Below are 24,235 nucleotides of genomic sequence, written 5' to 3'. Positions count from 1 at the left end.
TTGGGGATCTATTCGAGATGTTAGGATGAAAGGTTGATGTTTTATGAGCAGCTGAGCGTGGCCACAGGCGCCCCATGAATTTACTCAAGATAATGATAGATTCAGAAAATACAATAGCAGCCTGCTTGACGGTAATGGGACTTTAAAGGGAATACACCCAAGATAAAAAAAAAAGGTGCACCAGGGCTAGAAAGGAATAGCTCAGCCTCTTAAGGGAGTTTTAGAATGTTGACCTGTGTGGAGCGGAAATGCACCCTTCCCGGCAAGGCCATAGCAAGAATTTAGAACGAGGACACTTAGTGGCGAAACATGTTGGAAGATCCAAGAGTGTATTTTATGTGCATGTGAAGAAGGAATCGAAATTTATAGCAGTTGTTAATGCCTCAGGAAACACAATCTGTGAGTAAACAAATAGGATTTTATGTACAGACTAAGAATTTAGTGTGAGACCAAGTAACATGGACGAATAAACTTACATGGGGACACAATTAAATGAGACCTGGAGCACGAGATGCAATAAATATTCTGGATTAAATTAGAACTCTTCGGTGTGGTGTGAATATGTAAATTGTAGGAAGAACGGGGGAGAGGTTTTCTTATCCAAATAAAACCCTTTTTATTCAAATTATAGTACAATAAAAGTTATATTTTAATAGAGGCTGGTCTCCTCCCTCCTACACTTCAGGAAGGCGCTGAAGACCATGTTCTTGGAAGAACCTCTCTCTCAACCCTACCTCTCTCGCTCCTCTACACCACCTACCCATCGCAGCAACCTCTGAGACCTCTGCACCGTACCTCTGTGACCCCACAGTGTGTCCCCTATGTGCAACACATCTTTACTTCGCAGCTGGGTTTATGCTTTATAAATACCATCCTTAAATACATGCAATACATTCTTATGCAATCCATATATTTGCTCTTTTAATCTACATAACATTTCACGTAATAAAAGCATTAAAAATTCAACAAAAGAGTACTCGGATTGCTGTAAATCTTTCAACTCAAATAGAAAAAACAGAGCACAAGAGTACACGAAGAAATGTATTGAATTCATTTCTGAAAGTGCATTTCTTAAGGAACTTTCTTCTCCAACATGTAGAGGATCCCTGTCCCCAGTAGGTTTTAAGGATTCACCTCTTCGGTACTTACTATACACTCTAATGAGTAGCACGACATTAGCTATATTTAGCTAGGTTGTTTTTGAGAACCACCTTAAACAAATCTCTTTTCCCAGGAATTGGGTTCGAATCATGTGCTCACTAAGAATTTGAGGTGGGCGATTCATGACTCATCCTAAGTGTTCTAATCTCCAGGGCTTCACAGTTCAGAAAAGTGTGGGACAGTCAGCGATCACTGATTGCATGCATATTGTACCCGATATGTTGTTTTCTACAAGGACTTTAATTCTGATTACTGTATGCACCTTCAAGGATAACACAGTCTTACAAGATAGTTCATTAGCTACAGCTCCGAGTGACTCCCATTTTTGTCTTAATGCGCCACTGCGTGCATATGCATCCGCACACAGTGGGGCAGAAGGGAGAGACCTAATGAAGGCGCAATCAGGAGGAGCTCTCCACATGTGGTGGCATGAAGAGGGCCAAGGGTGCGTATTTTGGAATTGGCCTCACTTTCACGAGAAACAGAATGCAAAAATTCAAATGCTATGGGCGACTGTGTTTGGCAGTAAAGAAATTGAGGGGCAGATTTGATAAGACTTGTGGCTATTTTGTGTCTGCACTTTTCATGAATCGGAAGAGCGATCAGAACATGAAATTGCTCTTTCTTGTAGACTAAATGCTGCACGGTTGCACACGAGCTATATCCCACATTATTTCAACACTACAACCCCGGCAATCCAAAACATACAATCAATTTCTGCTGTGAATTGCAAACGTAGAACCCTGCCCATACAAAGCTCCATCCCTGGGAATTTGTTCTCTCTACCCCGCTATGCAGAACCAGACTGTACCAAATACCAGAGAGATCTGACATCCTCAGTCTTCTGCTTTGCCGATAAACTGTAACTGTGCCGTTCTCTCGCTCCGCTCAGACACTGTTAATGCATGTGTCCTGGATGCTGCTGAGCTGTTCTCCAAACTCTCTGCTTTCCTTCCCCAAAGAGCTTTGAGGCAGCCCTGGTCACAACCACCATGAACTAAATAAATAAGTGTCCATCAATGTTGGAAATGCACCTTAAACTGTGACGCGTGCTCTGTGCCAAATTCCCTGATCCCACTCATGATGCACAGCATATTCTATTCTCTGCGACAGTCAGTATTTATTTTAATTCGATTATGCTTTTTAGTATCTGTAGGGTATCTGAAAGGGCCTGTAAGTGGTTGAAAGAGGACATGTAGGCACAGTGCAAAAGGCAGCACAGTACCAAAGGCATTAAATAGATATGAAAACAATGTACATGTTATTCTGAAGTTTGCAATTGACATGTTGGTGTAACTCATTTACTGTTCCCCCCCCCACTTTTCTCCTTTGATAGGACATGTTGCAGTTCATTCTCAATCAGAAGGAGGGGACAAAGAGCCAGGTGTAAAGCACTGCTTGATCACTACATGAAATCAGTACCTGGATACAGAGGTGGTTACTGCCTGAGATGCATCTTTCATGACATAACCCAGAACCCTGGGTTAAAGCAACGCTTGAAGAAAAAGGCACATGCTCTCCCCCTAGGAAACCTTGAGACACCCATTCAACCAAATGATATTGTATTTTTGTCAACTCACATTTAGCTGCATTGTACATTGCCAATTTACTTACTAGCCTTACGGATGTGTTGGGGACGTACTAACAAAGCTTGTTTGCCATGGACAAAGAACTGTAGAACAACTTCTACAATGACATAAGACAATGTTCTGCCCCCATCACAGGCTTCATTTGTTCTGATCGAGACTATAAAATTCAGCCAATCAGATGTATGTATTTGCACGCTCGAGACAGGGCAAACCACTGGATAACATGCCCGTTTTTCTACATGATTCTGGACTGGGGTGGTTTTACGCTAAGTTGCTTTCCATTGGGAGACTGTGTAATTGCGCCCACGTTTGACTTGCAGCCTGCTTCTAACTCCCAAGACTCTTTGTGGGAAGCCAAACCTTTTGCTGATAAGCATGTCTGACCCTTGCACCGTGACTTTGGAATTTTCTGGAGGTTTTCCTGACTGCGACGTTTATTCGAACTCTACTAAACTGTGCACCAAGCCTCTACTAGAAAGTACAACGGTTTCCTATTGTATAAAAGGTCACACTCCACTGCAAACACGTAATTGTTTTTAAAGTAAATGCAAATGAGGTTTGAAATTCTCCTGATGTCAGAAAATGAACTATTCAATTACATGATCATTTTTTCCGACCTGCAGCTAGGAAAATCGCACTCAACAGTTTAAAAAAAGACTTATGGTGGCTGGACCTCATTAATGTGTGGAGTTGATCTGGCGGTCATGTGGGAAAAGGTGAGGAAAACCCGAGTTCAACTACAGTGTCAGTCCAACAAGGGCAACACGAAGTGGAAAAAGGACAAGGCACTGAAAAGCCCTTTTGCATAGATCATGGCTTATGAGAGAATGATATTTGGAGGTCACAGAAGAAAAAAGCTTGACAACCACCCTTTAAGCTAGTCACTAAAAGCTCAATGTGTGAGCTTCCAGCTCTTTCTTGCAAATGATATTATCAATTATACAAAAGGGGAAGGCTTGAGGTTGCAAACACAAGCAACATATTTTTACCATGGCTTTCTCTCAAACGCTCGCTCTTAAGTGCCAAATGCCCAAAGGCTATTCTTAGGACAATGACCGTACTTAAATCCCAGCAAACTATAGGTACCGTTAACGGGTGATATTTCTGTGGAGAAATTGCTGTTTTGAAACATTTTGTGGGAATAGCAGTGCCATTTATAATTATGTTATCAGTTCATTTTTAGGGGTTTATTCATAATTCTCCATTAATAAAAACTTGGTGCACTATTTTTTAACATATCTCCCACATATTCCACTGATGTGCCAGCCTATCACCCCCACTCCTTTAAATCAGATAGGACTTAGCCGCAGCTGATGCACTTCAGCAGCGGTTGTCTGCCCACCTCTCTCTCATCACAGAAAGTAAGACTGTTTCAGTTGCCGCATGGCAGTGGCAATTGCAACAGAAGTAGCATGGGGGACCCCAGTACCCTTTGCCAAAGAAAAGTTCCTTCCCACATAGATAACAAAGAAGGGAGGATATGGCCAATGCAGGGTGATGGTGATTAGGGGCACACTGCCACCCTTCAGTTGCTGGGCTGATGCCTAATAATCCGCACTCTTTCCTTTCTTTCTACTTGGAAGGCAGGCTGCCTGGAAGGAGCCGCTAGGTATAGAAAGAATGTGTACATGGCCAATGAGCGGTGTTTTGGGGAACCTGAGAGAGGGTGGACTAAAAGGTCAAGAACTGTTTGCGAACCATAAGGGTAAAAGGACATACATTATTTATTTAAAAAAACAGAAATATAATCACGCGTAATTAAAGTCAAAATATTTAGAATGTCAAATATAAATGTGACAACATTTATGTCATTGTTTAGACAAATGGAGAAAAAAACACATGGAGCAGAAATAGGTTGAGAAGGCTTAGTAGCCATGTAAGCTAAGGTACAGGGAGTAAACTAAAAGCCCACTGTCAAACAAGGAACCCTGTCTTCATCAACAAACTGTCTACCACAGTGTTTTGATTAAAAAGTAGTCACAGAACTTCATTTCCAGGAGAAGATGAAAGGGACATTTTTCCATGAACTCTTTTGCAAGGTTTGTTTTTTCTCTGTTTAAGAACTTTAAACATATGTCCATGCTTTTGCATGTATGAGATTGCATAAAAAGCAGCTGCCTGCATCTACATGTCTTCCTCAGGCTGTTACTAGGATACTTCAGCTTCTGCAGAACGTTGCAATGCCTACGAGGAGACATCTTAGATATCAATATCATGTTTAACAAACCTTGCAGCAAAGTCCTCACGGTTCCCCAGCAATTTCAGGACAAAAGGCAAAGGCACAGTGTACATGGATTCCCATAAGAAGCATACGGGCAATGCATACGCCCCATACCTGTTGCGCGCTCTTTACAGAAGCTAACACCATCTCCACCTGCATGTTCTTGCGATGTCTTAAAGATCGAAAGATGCTGGTGGGTTCAGGCGGTCACCTGACAGCATGCCTGCCTTCTTGGTGATGGCAGGGAGTTATGGAAGAACTCCCCGACGAGGTCAAAAGGATTTCATTGCTTAGAATCTTGAGGTCCTACCATAAAACGTACAATGGTCTCTCGACATATGCTTAACTCTTGTCATCTATGCCACTATATCTCAGAGGTTTTTGGAAAATTTAAAAAGATTTGATAGGGGTTACTATTAGCATTGTTTCAATATCATGACCTTTTACTTTGACTATTATTCCTGACAATGCTGGCTGTTTTTTGGGTCCCACAAGAGGAAATAAGGTATGCACAACTTTGTAAAATAAATGTGAAATAAACATCTTAACAGTCAAACATGGTTACAAGACAATATTATTAAAAACATTGAAATGGCCTACCTTTGGATTCCTGCTTTTTCCAAAACTCTTTGACTTTCTTATGGATGTCTTTGTTGTCCCTCAGTTCCTTCTGCCACTGACGCATTTCCTGCACTTCTGGGTCACGGCGTACCTGCAGAAAATACCATCCAATGTAATTTATAATATATATGTATACATATATATGCATATATATTGGGAGTGTTACATATTTGGGCCTAGAATGAGTTTTCGGCCAAAATCCAGCTATTTAGCTTCAGCCAAATACCTCAGAGTATTCACTGGCAGCCGAAAGTCTGGTCCACTTTCTATGATTATTTAACAGTCCCTGTGTTTGAGAGCTAGCCAATCATAGAAGGCAGGGAAATGCTGCAGAAGCCAAATAAGTTATTTCCTTATTTGCCGATCCAGCCCACCCCAGCCCCAAAGTCGCAAGGTAAGCACCCTCACCCTGTTGGTGGGGGATCCCCGGGGTTTGGCCCAGCAGCCCCCATTGTTGCATATTTCCTTTTTTTAATAAAGCAGCATTGGGGGTCGCCGGGGCAAGATCCCGCAACTGCCCCCTCCCATTGCCAATTGTTGCTGGGGTTGTGGGGGGGTGGAAATCACTGGGCATTGCCCTGCTCCCCCCACTCGATTAAAAAAAAAGAAACACAGCTGCCGGGTCTGCCAGGGCAAGACCCAGCGACCCCTGCAATTGTTCATGGGGGGAGGGCTCATCGGCCCTTACCATAGCATCCCCCAAATTATTTGTTTTTTAAAACAGCAACAAGGGCCACCGGGGCATGAACCGGCAACCCTGCCAACTGCTGCCAGTCCCTTATTTCTGTGTTTCAACTCTGCTACGTGTTTGACACTTTAGGCAATATGAGATTAATTGAGTTGTACAGGTAAAACACTTTGGTTTAGCAGAGAATTTGGAATTTGAGGCCAGTCTACAATTTCTGCACTTTATCACATTGACAGACATCACATTACAAACCAATCTGGCAATATTAAGAAAGATCTTTACAGAATAATGTTATGCAAAACCACAATAATTGTAGATTTGTTTTCACCATCATAATTAGAAGTCAGCAAGTGCTGGTGTCCTAATTCATGTGAGCCTTAAAATATCTAACCTGCGTATTAGTATTGTATTTGAAAGATTTAAATAAACGCACAAAAATAAACTATGTGATCACTTCAATTACTTTGTTTTTGGCACTCCATTTGAAATGGTAGAAAAGGAACATCTGATTTGTGTCCAGACTTTAAAAAAAAACAAGCTTACCAGGGGCCTGCATGTGCTGATATTTATATAGCATGAGGCAATGCAGTAAAATGGTTCATTAATAGGGATACTCTTCGAACAAGGGTCTGGAAACTTTGGCTGCCAAGATATTTTTGGCTACAACTCCAGTGATTCCTCATCATTGACTATGCTGCCTAAGGATGATGGGAATTGTAGTCCAAAACATCTGGATATCCAAAGTTTGCAGACTCCTGACTGAAGTATATGCTGTAAAGAATACACTTGGACGGGCATGCAGATAGGTGATACAGACGGTTACAGACAGAGGGTACAGGTTAGGAATACAAAGGCCTGTGACATTTAGTCAGCGCTAACCTGTCTTGGACTCCTTATATTCAAATGGCCTACATCAAAACAAGCAGCAAGCAGTGAACTATCAACGCCTCCATATTGTGAGGAATCAGACTTTTTTCACAAAAAAACAGTAAAGTATAGGATGATCTGTCCAGGATCACAGTATTGTCCACTGGAAAAGCATTGGCACTTTGGCTCCACTGTCTTAAATTTGGATTACTAATCACCTCTCCCAACTAACACATTGTGTTCTTCATTGGCGGTGGCTGCTTAGTTTAAACAACCCTTGTTTGGAGGGACGAGATCTAGACCTGTAACATACTGATGCTATGTCCGTTTTTAGAATTGGTGCTTTCGGCGCAAGTATGTTGTTGCGAAGCACAGTAATTGTTATGATCATCTACATTTGTAAACTCAACTTTATTAACTTCATAGGCAGTGTAGGGCGAAATCTGCCATACTAAGATCTTGTGTTTGAACATAGATCTTTGCAACATGTAATTAACACACTGAGCTATCGTCTCAATCACCATGAGAGTCAAGCTTATAAATACGCATTTCAACTCTGGTAATTGCATGCGATCAATTAATTCACCAAAGAAAGAAAAGAATCTACAGAAGGTCTGATATAGTAAACACACACACTGTAAGTACTACACGGAACAGTTGTGACGAATCATAGGATTCAGTCACTTCCCCCCAGGGGCGAGCCTTTCCCTCTGAGTCTAGGGAGGTGAGTATGCTACGCAATACCCTCCTTAGGGGGAGAGGCAAGCGGGACCTCACTGGGAGAGACTCCCTGCCCTTTGGGACATGGACTCACATTCCGATGAGGAACTCCCTAACCAACCAAACTATAGCCCATCGCTAGTAACACCTGCTAGAAGAAAACATGAAGAGCAAACTGACATTTTTTGTCGCCAACAGAATCTTTGCGTGAACCTGAAAAGAAATATGTATGTGGTACTGAGATGAAGAAAACTACTGGAGCAATACAGCGTACAGGTAGAACAAAGAAGGACCTTGAAGCTGCGCCAGCGAAGTCCCACAGCAGTGTCATAAATCTGAGAGGTGGAGACCTGGGAGAGAGAAAAGCTCGGAAGTTTCAAATCTGTTGTGGGAGAGAAGCTGAAGGAAATGGGGACGCACGGCGTCTGATGCTGGGAGAAAACTTGAGTGCGAATCCTAGCGTGTGGCACTCAGGAAACCTTAAGCAGAGAGAAGCCAAAGTACTGGCACGGTATCCGAAGAGTGACCAAGTAAGAAGTGGTGATGTGACTGAACCCCAGTGGACTTGGGGGTCCATAAACAATGCTGTCACCACTTGCCCGAAGTTACAGCAGAGCGTGCAGAGCGAACGAGAAGCGAAGAACCGAGAAGTCAATCTGACATTCAATGAAGAGGGCCCCATCGTGACCGAAGTCCCGGGGATGTTGTCCCCGAGATACGCAGGTAACGGGGAGAGCGGGAGACCGGGGTGGGGGACCGGAGATAATGACTCGGAAACTCAAACTCGTCCCAGTAGACAACAAGTGTTGCAAGTGCATAAGAAGAGTGATAATCACTATTGGAACACTCATACTCGTTCTAGTAGACAACAAGTGTTGGAAGTGCAAAAGAAAAGTGAGAATTATTACTGGAACACTTCTACTCATCACCGTCTGAGTAAAGTATTTCAAATACAAGACGAAAGGGAGAAATATCATTCGACCACTCACACTTGTCCCAGGCAAGGCAAAGTGACAAAAGTCAATCGAGAGGCAAATCATTACTGGAACAATCTCATTAGCTTCAATCAAGAGAAAGATTGAACATTGCGTAAAGAGAAAGTCTTAAGTTTGGTTAACAAGGAAGGAATAGAATTATCCCGAGGAAAAAGGGGGATAAAAATAAATAAGATCAAGAGAGGAGAATAATAAGGAAAGAGAGCCAGCAAGTAAACGAGACAGTTGAAAAGTTAAAGGACAGAGTATCTGAACTTTACGACGTGACAAAAGTAGTTACTAAGAACTACCTATGGATACTCTATTAAAGCGAACTTGGTGTGAAACCAGCACACAGGAGAAGTGAGTCCTTATCCTGTGCCTTAGTTGTTTTTGTAGTGATAGGGTCAGGTTACATTAGTTTGGACAGCGATTGATCATCCTTTTGGACTCACTGACAACTGACAAGCACCCTAGTTAGTTTTTGTTATGTAGGGACAACCCGTAATATAGGGAAAGTTAGGAGTTTTCATTTTTCTTTTAATAAAGAATAACCTCAAAAATTGAAGATCAGAGTCGTTGTCCTCCTTCTGACCCGCCACAAAGTTTATGGATTACAGGGTTAATGATCCAAGTCTGACCTTATTTGTTAAAAACAGAAAGGCACTAGGAATATAAAATCAGCAGCACACTTATCAAGACATGTGTTATTTCAATTTTGTAAAATAAGTGCACTGCCTTCTTTTAATCAGGCAGCTAGGAGCCCATCCCTAAAGTTGCAGGCTCGTGGCACATGCCCCTTTTTCCCTCCCATAAAGAGATCTTTGCCCCTCACCTTGACTTTCCACATTCTCCTTTACCTCCGATTTCCTATCCAGCACCACATCTTTCCCTTCCTTGATATTCACCACTTTCTTCCCTTCAATCTACTCTCTTTCGGTGTCCTTCCTCAAGACCCAACAGTATCTCTTGCTGCTCTCCCAGTCAATCTGCTCAATCATCACTCCACCTCAGACTCCAGACACCAACCTACTGCATACAACTTGGCAGTTTATATTGGTTAGTAGGACTGAAATTCTTCATACCTTTCATGCTCAAATGTAGGTGCAGCTGGTAATTACGTGTGTCATGGATAGGGTCCTTCATCCGTGTGGGAGGTACCTAACTTGTTGATCTGTTCCACCCACATTGGTTCCAAGAGGTGGTTGTGAAGGATCCCGAGGTATCATCACTACTTTAGATGGGGGAGCCCTTTTCCATAAGGCCAGGGAAGTGGGGCCGCTACCCGATAGTCCTCCTGGAGGTGGTACTCAGCGGGAGGATCTCATGGGGAAGAAGGATCCCACGAAGAGTAGTGACCTTCTCAGGAGAACGCAGTATCCCTTGGACCCTCCCACCTTCCCTCAAAACCCCTCCAATTCCACAATGCCTCCCATTCCCATATGTCTTTGTAGTATATCTCAGACAAGAACTACTGAGATGAGGAAGAGGCCACAAGTAATGAGGATCGCTGCAAAGAACAAAGGTACACGCTCTAGTCTTTCTAGTAATTCCATTGGTCAGATGTCATTCAAAGACAGAGAGGAAAGAGAATGATGGCGCCTCATTTACGACTCATTACGGACCGAGAGCTTGGCAAGGCCCACGCAGACCCACAGTGCAGAGAGACAGACGGTGTCCAGGAGGGAAGCACGCTCGCGGAGGGCCAGCAATGCAAAAGGCAGACCGGAGTAGAAGGATGATATCTGCCAGTGACTGAAGTGTAGCAGAACCACCAGCAAGCTGCAGCGAAGAGGTGCCGAAGTCCAGAGAAGGTCACTGTGGACAGGACAAGCCACTGGGAGACCTGCAAACAACCAGCGGGTGATGGCCAAGACCCTACAGGTACAGGGCTGGCTGGAGCCAGGATTGGGGAGGCCTATAGAGCACAGTAAGCGGACCGGAGTGAAGAACAGAAGGAATGCTGACCTGGGCAAAGTGATCTTGTGAATGGGGTCTGGGATCCATACCAGCATGGCACACTCTGACCAGAAATAAGGGGGAATACAAACTTTACAGATTCAGATTACATCCACAGACTTTGGCAGGAGAGTAAACTAAGGCTGTGGCATGAAGGGAAACCAGATAAAGAGTATGCTGTGAACAACCAAGTGAAGAGGGTCTGGGACCCATACCAAAAAGATGTACCCCGACCAGTGATAAAGGGGGACACAAACTTTATATATACAAGCGGCAGTCACAGACCTTAGCAGGAGAGTAAACCAAGGCTGTGGATCAGAGAGAGATTGGCCAAAGAGAACATTGTGAATGACCAATTGAAGGGGGCTTGGGACCCATGTTGGGGTACTACACCACAAACTATAATTCAGAAGAATACAAAGTTTGAGTCTTGTGGATCTTTTGTTTGCTTTTCCACACCTTTTTGGGTCTTTTGTTTTGAACTACAAAGCTGGGTTGCAGGTCGACAGCCAATAGACATTTCCCCCTTTGATAAGTTTAGCTTGTGAGGGATAGGTTAGGATTTGGACACAGGGTGGCAACTTTACTTTGCACATAGTGACATCTACGATTTCATCAGCTACGTTTGTTGAGGGAGGGAATCCCGACTTAGAGATAGGGTCCGTTAGGTTTTCCTCCAACTCATCTCCCCCGTTTTTGTTATTAATAAAAGTCTTTGCAAATTAACATGTCACCCTGTGTCTGTGTCTTACTCCTACACCCTCACATGGTGCAAACCTTTATCTAGGCCAACTGCAATCTTGGAACACTGGTGTGTGCATATGCAAAACGAAGGCTGCACTCTAGAGCAGTAGTAAGGTGGGAAACCTTTCATCAAGCATTTCAGTTGACCGTGGTTCTGCTCTTTTTCCATACCCCAGAACATGAACTTCAAAAAATGTAATTGACCTACCAATTTTTTTTTATATCAATTTGAGATTCAATTGATAAGAGCAACGATATGTATTTAGATGATATATTGAACCCATATAAATTTGATTGCGCCCAAAATATTTTTATATAAATGTTATATTCATTTTATATAAATTGGATAAGAACTTTAATGGACTGGATATAAATAGGTATAGGACCATGTGCAGTTCCAAGGCTATGATGCTACTAGGGGCGGGGTCTCACAACACAGATATATAGCGGTTATTGTACCCCTTGAAAAAACCTGTGCTCTTCAGACTGTTTTGGGGCTGGCCAGCATGATGTCAAGGAAGGTTTAAGTTACTTACCTGTAACTATTGTTCTCCATCATGGATTCACATGCTCATGAATATTCCCTGTCGTCAGGTTGGGAATCCTCAGTAACAGAAAAAACTGTTTCACTTTCACTTACAAATTGTATCTCTCCTTTAAACTAATAAGTGTCCTCTGGGACATACTGCCCCCATCCAATGTCATTCCTCTCCCTAAGCCCCTCCTCTTGCAGCCATCTTCAGATTTGGTAATCACGTAAAGTGGCAGTATGACCAAGAAGAGCTGCAGAGGGGTGGGAGGGAGGGTTTGCATGTGAGTCCATGTCAGACCCATGCTGGAGAACAATAGGTACAGGTAAGGAACTTAAACCTTCTCCAGCATGGGGTCTAGCATGGATTCACATGCTCATGAATAACGAATAAATAGCAGTACAACATTACACTACCACAGGAGGTGACAAGGCTCAACAGAAGCAGTAACTCTTTTTTTTTTAACCAACTTTATTTTTCATTTTGTTCATTTTTAAACGGGAGACAACAGTTAGCCTTTGGTTACAGCAGTATTACAACCTTTATCATCTGTGAAAACAAAGTATTTAACCTACTTGAACTTTGGCATCGAGACTATTATTGTCTTCCAACTTTCCCCCTGTGTATCCCCGCCCTCACCCACCTATCCCACCTCTTTCCCTTAGAGTTATCTGAACCAAACTAGGTCAAGGAAATAACCAAAGCAAAGCCGTTTCCTGAGCTCATCGCTCCTTTGTCTACAGCAGTCTCTATCTTATATGAATGTTCCTTAGAGTCCTGGGTTTATAGAATTAAGCCTCCCTTTCTCCCACATAGTCTTGAAGTGGATCCCATATGGCTAAGAATTTCAGGTAGGTCCCTGATTTTGTGGCACAAATGTTCTCCATCGCCATCACTCCCCACACTTTCATCCACCAGCATGGGGTTGTTGGACCTTCCACTGTCTTCCATCGTTGGGCCACTGTCATCCTTGCTGCAGACAGTAGGTGGGTGATGAGAGCCGCTCTGTTCCCTGAAGCTGCGTATCTTCCTTCTGACACTGCCCCCAGCAAAATGACCTTAGGGGAATGTGGTAGGTCTGTGCCTGTTATGTCTTTGATGAGACTCAGTATCTCTTTCCAATACACTTTTATCCTTGGGCACGACCACCACATATGGAAAAGGTCACCTCTTTCTCCACATTGGCGCCAGCAGTCTGAGGGATTCGTGGGGTTCATTTTATGTATTCTGCTTGGAGGCAGATACCATCGATAGCATATTTTATATGCCGATTCTTTGATTGCCGTGGATTTGGATAGTTTGTGTGCCCTTCTCCAAATTTGATTCCATTCTTCCTGTGTGATTTCCTCCCCTATGTCCCGCTCCCAATCTTTCATATATTGGAGGGTTTCATCTGCTTGTGATTTGTCGAGTAACTTGTACAGTCTAGTGATCCCTTTTTCGTGTGTCGCCTCCCGTATCGTGAGTTCTAGACCTACTGGGGGGCGTAATCCAGCCTGTTTTACCTCTGGGTGTGAGATCCAATGACGTACTTGTATATATTTAAATCTGTGATGCTCAGTGATCCCAAATCTTTGTTTGCAAAGTTCAAAGGAGAGTGGGGCGTCATCCTGGTACAAGTCTCTTAAGGATACTGTATCTGCTCCCTGCCAACCGTCCCAGAACTTTTGCTGAAGCCCGGGCGTAAAATTGGGATTTTGTACTATAGGGGACATTGGACCCAGGCCTAGTTTGATCCCCCTGCCATGGATCGCCATGTCCCAGGTGTGAAGTGTCGTTTTTGTCGCTTCCAATAGGATACCTCCTCTCTCTCGTGTTTTTGGCTTGAGGAATGGTAGCATACATAGTGGGGTATCCGTCGCAGACTGTTCTATTTCCCTCCATCCTGGGAGGGGGTCCCTCCCTGCCCATTTCAATGCTGGCGCCAATTGGGCTGCTAGTACATATCTCCCTATGTTCGGCACACCCAACCCCCCCATTAGTATTGGGCGCATCATAATCTTTTTCTGGATTCTCGGCTTCCTGTTCCCCCAGATGAATTTAAAGACTGCTTTTTGGAGTTGCTGGATCATTGTCGGGGGGATAACCACCGGGGTGGAGCTTACCACATACAGTAGTTTGGGTAACAAGGTCATTTTTATAGCCGCTATCCTAGCAAACCATGCTAATTCCTGGACGTCCCATCTCTGCAAGTCTCCTTGCAGGCGTATCCGAAGCAGTAACTCTTACCTCTGGAACAGACTAACCGCAAGCGAACAGGTTGCACAGCACTGCTTGGTGGACTCTGGACTCCACACTGGAATCCCTGTCAACGCAGTAGAACTTTGTGAAGGTGTGCGTGGACCGCCATGTAGCAGCCCCGCAGATGTCCAGCAGCGGCACACCAGACAAGAACGCCGTCGTCGCAGCGATCACTCTGGTGAAGTTGCCTCTCCATCACCAACCGATGAAAGTGCGCAGTACAGCCGGAGAGCCACTTCGAAATGGAAGCCTTCGACAAGGCCTTCCCATGGTTCACAGGACTGAAGTTCACAAAAAGTTGTGAGGTCTTCCGAAAACTCTTCCTTCATGCGTGTCACTTAGAGCTTCAGGGCAAGAGCAACGTCCAACGAGTGCAAGGCCCTTTCCTCTGGTCACTAAGGTTTCGGAAAAAAATAGGTGACATCAAAGGCTCGTTGAGGTGGAATTCCCACTGAACCTTTGGCAGAGGTGATGGCCACAAGGAAAGCCGTTTTCCACAAGAGAAACTTGAGTGGGGCCTGATGCATAGATTTGAAGGGGGCCCCCATGAGCCTCATCAAAACCATGTTGAGTTCCCACGCCGGGGCAGGATCCTTCACCGGCGGGAAAGATCAAAATAGTCCTTTGAGAAATTCCTTGACTAGTCGGTGGGACCAAAGTGACGATCTGCCTGGAGACCAGGTGCAGCGGGAGATACCTAGATGTACCTTGATCAATGCGTGCGCCAGTCCGGCTTTGACCAAGGATAGCAGGTACGAAAGGACCTGCAGGGCCGTGACCCTGAGAGGGATAATCTTCTGAGACCAGCAAACACGTAGCGAACCGCTTCCACTTGTGACCGTAGCACTTCAATTCAAGGTCGACGACACCATGGCCTTGGCGAGGACCTCCCTGCAGTCCACAGGCAACTCCTATCTTCCAAACTCTAACGCCCTCAGCCCTTCATCAGCCAAGCCCTCAGGTTCGATGATCATGGATCGTGATGAAAGATTGCACCTCCTTCTCTGGTGAGAAGATCTGGAACCACTCGTAGCTTGACCGGAGGCGATGCTGACAGGCTGAGAAGGTCCGGATACCAAATCTGCCTCGGCCACGCTGGCGCGATGAGTATCATCTCGCATGGACACTGTGAGTGTGTTGATGACTCGTAGCAGGAGCGGGAATGGTGGAAATGCGTACAGACACAGTCCTTCCCACGGGAAGGAGAACTCGTCCCCCAGGCTCCTCGGCTGGTGGAATCTGCTGGCAAACCTCTGCTACTTGGAGTTCGCTACCGTCACAAACAGATCTATCTGGGGCCTGCCCCATTTGATGAACAGATGGTCCACCTGATCCTGACAAAGCTCCCCGTTGTGGCAGGATGGTTTTCTTGACTCCCGTTAGGTGGAGAGGGATGAGGAACATCCCGTGTCTGACTGCCCAGTGCCACAAATCCTGCGCTTCTTTGGATAGCACGGATCGAGTGCCCCCGTGCTTCCTGATGTAGAACATGGTGTTGTCTGTGAAGATTCTCACCACCTTGTCTTTCAGAGACGGTAGGAACGCCTTGAGGGCCCAGAACACTGCCCGTAGCTCCAGGATGTTGATATGAAGATCCTTCTCCTTTGGCAACCACAGGCCTCTGGCGTGCAGACGTCTGGTGTGCACTCCCCATTCCCCTAAGGAGGCATCTGCAGTGACCGTTTCAAGGTATGGTGGGCTCTGAAATCCTGTGCCTTGAGCAATGTTAGAGCGAATGCCCCACCATACTATCGCCCGACGGAACTCATTGAGAGATGTCTTGTCCTTGAAGCTTCCGGACACCTGTATCCAGCGGGCGTCCAGGAATTCCTTAAGGGATCACCTTTGCAACCTGCAGAGCAGGACGAAGTAGATGCAGCAGGACATCATGCCCAGTAATGACTTGATGGTCCGCACTGTGGCTGTCTTCGTCCATGACAGCCGTTACACCTTCCCTAGAATGGCTGCTATCCTCTGCTCCGAGGGCGATGCCAGGCAAGACACCATATTGAGTCTGGGGCCTAGCAACAGCATGTTCTGTGATGGTGTTAAGCAGGACTTTGGATAGTTGATGGAGAATCCCAGATCTGTTAGTAGCCGGATGGTCGCCTCTGTGTGTCCTTCGGCCAGCTCCCACGAGCCAGTCGTCTAGATACGGGTATACGTGTATGCCCTGTAGACATAAATGGGCCGCCACTGGTGCCAGCCATTTCGTGAACACGCTGGGGCCCAACTTCAAGCCGAAAGGTAGGGCCTTCAACTGGTAGTGCTGTCCCTGCACCACGAAACATGAAAACCTTCAATGTTTCTTGTGAATGGGGACGGGGAAGTAGGCGTCCTCCAGGTCCAACAACGTCAAGAATTCTCCTCTTTCCAGTTGGCTGAGCACGTGTTGCAACATGACTGTCCAGAATTTTTGGGGCTTTAGATATTTGTTCAGACGTCATAGGTCAAGGATGGGCCTCCAGTACCCTGTCTTCTTTCTTACCAGAAAGTATCTGGAATAGACTCCGCAGCCCAGAGTCGCCAGGGAACTAGTTCTATCCCCCCTTTTTGCAGCATGGGCCGTACCGCTTCCAGGAGCTGAGGGATGTGCTGCTCATGATGGGTAACCGGAGGGATCCGCAGACACCTGCGTTGAAACTCCTGGGTGTGTCCTTGGGTGAGATCATCCAGCACCCATCTGTCGGTGGGGATCTTCCTTGTTAGCCGGGCCTCCTACCGGGGTGCACGAGTGGGGGCCCGACATCCTGGCCAGTTCAGGCTTGCTTTGGCATCCTGCCCTGCGGGCGACGGCAACGCTGTCCTCTGCTGCCGTAGGCCCAGGAACGGCCTCTGTAGGCTTCCTGAGTTGTGAATCTGGAAGGCTGATGGTATGATGTGGAGAAGCCTTTTGAAGACCTGCTTGACTTTCCCCTGGAGGAGTGAAAAGAAGAGCAGTGCTGCTGGAGGGTGCCCAGGGAACGGGCTGTTTCAGTATCCGCTTTGATGGCTCGACAACTTTCCCAAATAGGTTCTCTCCATTGAAGGGCATGTCCAGCACCTTCGCTTGGACACTATGGCAGAAATTTGTGGCCTTCATCCAGCCTTGGCGACGAAGGCAGACACTGTTCCCCATTTGCCGGAACCCTGTGTCGGCGACATCCATTGCCATTGTTATGGCATGATCACATGCTACCTCCCCTTCCTGGAAGAGAGTGATTGGGCCTCATTACAACTGAGAACGGGTTAACGGGCTCCGCTAAAGGAGGCAGACCTGTGAAACCCGTTCCGCCTCATTACGAGGTTCCTTCACGGGACCCGGTAAGGAACGCCTAGTCAAACCAGGCGTCCTTACCGGGTCCCGCGTAATCGGCCCGTTGTTAGCTCCCTCCCCCATTCCCATTGAGCCCTATTGGGGCTCAAATGGGAATGAGGAAGGTCCGGGCCCAGGTTCCTGGAGGGAGGAATTACCGGGCCCTCCAAACTCGGAATGGCCCGGTAATACCCCATTCAGGGAACCCCGGACCCGATTTTGGCAGCAGCCATGCCGCCAATAGCGGCATGACTATCACCAAAGTCGTAATGAGGCCCATTGTCTCCATCATCAGGGAGAAACTCTTCAATAGGCCCCAGCTTGTACCACAACTCCCTGTCATACCTGGCTAGGATCGCCAGTGCGTTGGCTGCCTTGATAGTGGATGTCGCAGTGTAAATCACTGTCTTTCACATGGCGTCCATCCTCTTTCCCTCCTTGTCCGGAGGGACAGAAGATGACAAGGACGGGTTGGCCGACCATTTCCACACGTCCGGAGCATCCAAATGTGAAGATTCGCCGTCCGCTGTGGCGATATCCTCATCATTGTCCGTCGTCATCGTGGCCGTATCCGTAACCATGTCTAGGTCTGCTGGGGAAGAAGGGACCCGACGTGGTGGCAGAGGTTGAAATGAGGGTGTCGGATGACGCTTCCTCTTCTTTGCCGGTGGCTGATCAGGGACTCAGGGTACCCCACGTGCCGGAATCGGAGGCATCCTCATCTGGATCTCTGACGCCAAGGTGTGCAGGGTCAACAGAATATCCAAGGAAATGTCCCTCGGCTGAGAAGGCAAAATTGGAAAACTAGACCCTGTGCTGTTGTCCTCCACAACATCCTCTTGGACCGTGTGTAAGGACTCCTGGTCTTTGTCATCCGTGGACGAGACACCCATGGCTTGGGCGAAGGCCTGTGGGGGCTGCTTTAGGGCCTCCTCGCCTTCCCTTTCCCCTCCCCCTTGAGGGTCTTGAACTGGCGTCTGAGCCGGTCTCCCCCCTTCTGGCGTGCCAGCAGACTTTGCCAAAGTCACTGTGGCAGTGTCGCGCCTGGTGGTTAGGGACACCTTTTGAGCTGCGGGGGCTACCTTCGCAGGATCAGCGCCCTTAGCTGTCGTTGCTGTAGCAGTCACCAACGCCATCGCTGACGAGATCTTAGCCTGTGCCGGTTGAGCCTGCGTGGGCCTTAGCCTTCTTCTCCTCCGTCCGCAGCTTCTCAGATTTCTCACTTAGTTTACCCAGGGTAGATGATTTCCTTTTTGAAGAGGAGCTTGATTGCCGGCTGGCAATGTAGACGGAAGGTGATGTTGATCGCACCCTATCCACCTTGGTACCTGCTTCTGCTTCTGCGGTGAACCCCGTGGACTCGTACTTGCTGCTCGTGGCCTTAACTTCAGCCCCCAGGGAGGAGGCGCCCTCAAAGGACTTAGAAGATCACTCCTCGGCATGATCCTGATGGGAGCACGGGTCAGAGGCCTTGGCGTTAAGCCACGCCACCAGTCTACTGTGCCTTTCCTTCATCATCTTCTTGCAGAACCTGAGGCATATCTCACACTCCATTTCCTTGTGGTCCGGATGCAGGCAGTAGAGGCATTGCAGGTGCTTGTCCTCCACAAACACATTTGGTAGCCCGCATTTGGTGCAGGGCCTGAAGAGGGACCTTCCCTCCTTCTCCTCCGTCATGGTCAGAGGGCACGAAGTAGGCCCGATGGCCTTCTAGAATCGTCAATGATCTTTGCCCTTGAGGGGCACGGAACTTCACCGACAATGGGCTAGTGAAACCAAAATAGAACTTTTTCTGTCAAAAACATGAAAGAACATACAAATAGCTCAGAGAGCAAACTCGAGGACTTCCCAACACTGAAACATGCAGTAATAATCTGAAGATGGGTGCCAGTGGAGGCGCTTAGGGAGAGGACTGTCATTGTATGTGGGCAGTATGACCCAGAGGACAGTGATTGGTTTAAAGGAGAAATACAGTTTTAAAATGAAAGTGAAACAGTTTTTTCTTTTACCGAGGATTCCCAGCCTGACGACAGGGAATATTAATGAGCATGTGAATCCATGCCAGACCCCATGCTGGAGAAACTGGAATATGAACAGCTATAGTTACGACTATGAGAAAATGCCGTCAACAGCTCCAGCAAATCCAATGATAGTCATACACCTTACTATCTTATGGATGGATACAGCAGTCTTGATAAAATGGCGTACTCGCAGGATTTAATGGTGCACCGTGAAGCTGGGAAGCTCTGTGAGAACGTGGCTACACTTTCTGTCGCCAGTCAACCACCTCTCATTGCCACTGCCATGGGGCAGTCTGTTGGGGATGTCCTAGAAAACACCCAGGCGAGTGCAGCCATACAGACTGCTCATTTGGAGATGGCTACCAATGCTGATGCCATGGTTCTTGAGCAACTTCTGTGCGTGGAGCCTGTGCGATCATGTTCATGCGAGATAGAACCTCGAGACAACGGATATTAATCCATGGGTATGCAGAATGATGCAGTTATGGTGATGGAGAGTGACCCCGACCCCCTGAACCTTTGGGAAAAACAGGTGGTCATTGAGTCTGGATATCAGACAGCGTGCCAGCCGGTGGGTATGTTTCTAAAGCAAACGTTTGTATTTTGCAAGGGTGTGACAATCAGCCAAGCATACATCCCTAACCCACTGCTAGACAAAACTCTCCCAGCCACAAACAATGATTACGTGCATGCCCTTGCCTTACTTAAGTTGTTCAGAGAAACAGAGACTGTAGACGCATGGAGAATACAGAACGGCGACTCAAGAGATTTCACATATTTCTCCAACGTTCATAAGGGATTCTCAAGAATTGACCTAATTTTAATCCCCGGCGCCCTACTCCCATGTGTCACTGATACGGAAATTCACACACGCATGATCTCCGACCACTCCCCGATATCTGTAAACCTATCCATCTCAGGCCAGAAATCCCCCCTCAAAGGTACTGGAAATTGAACGATGCACTCCTTCTAGATATCAGCATAAGAGCCGAAGTGGAGGACTCATTGATAAACTACTTTGAAGAGAACACCACACAAACATCCCACATCAGTACAATCTGGGACGCAATGAAAGCGGTGGTCAGGGGGGTACTAATAGGAGCCGGAGCTGAACAGCGAAGGATCTCAAACATTGCCTTCTCCAAACTAGAAAAAGAAGTATCCCTCCACGAATCACAGCTAGAAACCTCAATACTCAAGGAAAACCGAGCGGGCCCTGAGAAAGGCGAAAATTGCTTTGGAAATGCACTGTGCTGACCGGACAGCCAAATCCCTGGCGTACACAAAGCAATTTTACTACGCCAAAGGAAATAAAGCAAACAGGATATTGGTACAAAAGTTGAGGGCGCTCCGTAACCGAAACAACATACTAAAACTGCGAGGAGAAAACGGTAATCTGCTCTTCTCCCAAACGGAGATAATGAACGAACTCCTGAGATACCACACATCTATAATGTCCAGTGACCCACTAACACTAAATGAGCTACCAGAATACCTGAGCGCACTTCCGAACCGCAACCCCACACATCTGGAACACCTGGAGGCTCCCATTGAAGTAGAAGAAATTATTGAAGCCATCAAAGCCCTCAAACCCTCTGCCCCAGGCCCAGATGGGCTAACCGCAGCCTTCTATAAGAAATTCGCCAGAGTCCTGGCCCCACAATTATCCGCATTATTCAACTCCTTCCTATCCACGAAAACCGTCACTAAATCCATGGCCGAATCAATTACAATCCTACTACATAAACCCGGAAAAGACCCCGAACTCCCAGATTCCTACCGACCCATCTCACTCTTAAACAATGACGGGAAGATCTTTGCCAAGGTACTAGCCAGAAGACTGGGCCCAACTCTTCCAAGCCTAATCGACCGGGACCAAACTGGATTTATCCCTGGCAGAGGGACACATGACAATATTCGGCGAGTACTGAACCTAATTGAAGGCGCTCACAAATCCAAAACAAAAATGGCGGTAATCTCATTAGACGCACACAAAGCCTTCGATCGTGTGGACTGGGGATACATCCACGAGGTCCTCCAATGCTTCGGCTTCAGCCCCAACTTCACAGCGTGGGTCATGGCTAATTACCAAATTCCCACCACACAACTTCGTGTTAATGGCACAAGGTCCGAACATATCCGCATCACAAGAGGCACCAGACAAGGCTGCCCGCTCTCGCCCTTGATCTTTGCTCTATCCATGGAGCCCTTCGCCACCAGAATCAGACGAAATGAAATCATAAAAGGAATCCAAGCGGGCAACCGCGAGTATAAAATCACACTCTATGCCGACGACGTGCTGTTAACTATCACAGACCCGGCGGCCTCCCTGGGGACACTATGGAAAGAGATAGAGGAGTTTGGCATCATGTCAGGATTTAAAGTCAACTTAACCAAATCCTCAGCACTACCCGTTAATTTAACTCTCCTGGACGAGGCCGCCCTCGTCCCTCTGTCACCAATCCCCTGGGCCAGAGACGCCATAGGATACCTCGGAGTCCAGATCACCGAAAATCCAAAGCGACTATACTCAAAGAACATCCCACAATTACTCAGCATCCTGCAAAGTGATCTCATAAGATGGAAACAACAAGAAATCTCATGGTTCGGACGAATTTCAGCTGTAAAAATGAACCTAATCCCCAGATGGATATACCAGTGCACAGCCCTGCCACTACAAATCCCACCCCCAGCCATATGTACACTACAGAAGAAACTAATGGAATTTGTCTGGGGAGGGAAGAGGACCAGGATCAATAAACGAATCATGACAAAAGGCAAACCGCTAGGAGGAATGGGTGTTCCTGACCTAGCCAGATACTCGCTAGCAGCTCAACTATCACATGCATTCGCTTGGGTGCAGGAAGCAGACCCCCCGCTATGGCGACAAATTGAGGAATCCTGGTGCCCGGTCCCCCTACAGGATCTCCCACACCTACCAATGCTAAAATCCCAAGCCAACTCCGGGCCACTATCGGCCACGACCAACACAACTCAATGCTGGAAATCCGCAGCTCGGAAATGGGGACATTGCAGCCCATTAGGACCCATGTCAGCCATCTGGAACAACCCGGAGTTTACCCCCGGAAACCCACCCTGAGATTTTCACGCCTGGATAGCAGGGGGCCTCGCAAAAACTAGCGATTTTATCGAAGAAGGCCGACCCATCACCTTCGAGAGATGCAAATCAAAATTTGGAGTGGGGGAACGGGAAAGATTCCGATACTCACAAATTAGACACTGGATCTCGCACAGAAGAACCCAGGACAAATGCTCGAGAGAAGCAACAGCCCTGGAGCTCACATTGACATCCCCGACCAACAAAGGGAAAATATCCACCATATACCGGCTCCTGGAAAGATCGGACCCAGCAAAGAAAGAAAAATATATGACGGAATGGGAAAAGGATATCGGTCGGGAAATAACTGCAGAGAGCTGGGGGCAAATCTGGTCCAGACTGCATAAAAGCTCACAATGCGTCACGAACAAAAGGAGGCTATAAGCTGTGCTACAGATATTACATCACACCCACCCAAATTCACAAAGCCAACCCGGACTTTCCAGCCACATGCTGGCGAGGATGCCAAACCCCCGGATCTCTCTATCACCTAGTCTGGAGCTGCCCAAGGGCAGAAACATACTGGAAGGAAGTCCTGAAACACATCAAGGAAATCTCCGGCCTCTCCATCCCTTGGGACCCAGGAATTGTCCTCCTGGGCGAATCCGGCGATGGAGCATTCCCAATCTCAGGTCACATCTCCCGACTATGTAACCACCTGCTATTAGCCGCAAAGATAGCTATGGCTCGATTATGGAAAGACAAAAATGGCCCCTCGATCGCCCTATGGTGGGCCAAATGCTGGGAGATGGCAGTAGCAGAAAAAATCTCGGCAATCCGCTCGGACTCCCTAAACAGAACCCTGAATATATGGGACCCATTCTTGGACTACGCAGCCAAATACCCAACCCTCACCAGGAGACCTCCACTTACTAGATGGCTCCAATGCAGCCCTCTCTACTAACTCCCGACCACCCACCAAACATACCGGAACAGAGGGAACAGGCTCCCAGAACTCTCCCACTTAAGCGCCACATCCAGAATCTGCCCACCATTTCCTCCATCCTCCAACCCACATTGGGCTACAAAGACACTAATTGAATGTTTAAAATGTAATATATTGCATTGTTGCATGTAACACTTTATCCTGCAAGATCAATAAAATGTTGTTATGAAAAAAAACCATGTGTTTCACTTATTTGCAGAAAATAATAAATGAACACATGTTGGGAAGCTGTCAATTTAATGTGAAATCTGCCAGTGGATGTGAACAGCAATTAATGTTGGCTTTATTTGAAGAGCATCTAGGCACTATATACCTAAGGATGTTGTAATATCTGCAAACATCACCATGGACATACAACCATGAATGTAACAATGTTCTATGTATCGTGAACATATGTTCCAGCAGATGCCACCGTACAATGTGCAGCTACTGGCAAAATCGCTACAAAATGTGTATTGACGATTTAAGAATGCCTGTGGGACTTTCATTGAAGCTGGCGGCGTACGACATGCAACATCATTTTCTAGCTGTTGAAGGCTT

General features: G+C 46.7%; 2 protein-coding genes across 6 annotated transcripts in view; one reads left to right on the top strand and one right to left on the bottom strand.

Annotated features, from left to right (window-relative positions):
• GPRC5B (G protein-coupled receptor class C group 5 member B) overlaps nt 1-5,527 on the top strand; it is a 307,339-nt gene extending 301,812 nt beyond the window's left edge. Inside the window, exon 4 of the mRNA XM_069647166.1 lies at nt 2,498-5,527. Coding sequence (XP_069503267.1) covers nt 2,498-2,551 — 54 coding nt within the window. The 3' untranslated portion in view covers nt 2,552-5,527. The remainder of the gene's footprint in view (nt 1-2,497) is intronic.
• IQCK (IQ motif containing K) overlaps nt 1-24,235 on the bottom strand; it is a 1,231,453-nt gene that overhangs the window by 80,890 nt on the left and 1,126,328 nt on the right. For all 5 annotated transcript variants that reach the window (XM_069647159.1, XM_069647160.1, XM_069647161.1 and 2 more), the window contains one exon: nt 5,572-5,683. In XM_069647159.1, the coding sequence (XP_069503260.1) occupies nt 5,572-5,683 (112 nt within the window). The remainder of the gene's footprint in view (nt 1-5,571; nt 5,684-24,235) is intronic.

The sequence above is a fragment of the Ambystoma mexicanum genome, chromosome 2q, assembly GCF_040938575.1.
Source record: "Ambystoma mexicanum isolate Mex_15411 chromosome 2q, UKY_AmexF1_1, whole genome shotgun sequence".
In the NCBI taxonomy this organism is placed as follows: domain Eukaryota; kingdom Metazoa; phylum Chordata; class Amphibia; order Caudata; family Ambystomatidae; genus Ambystoma; species Ambystoma mexicanum.
This window is presented reverse-complemented; position numbering and strand designations above follow the sequence as displayed.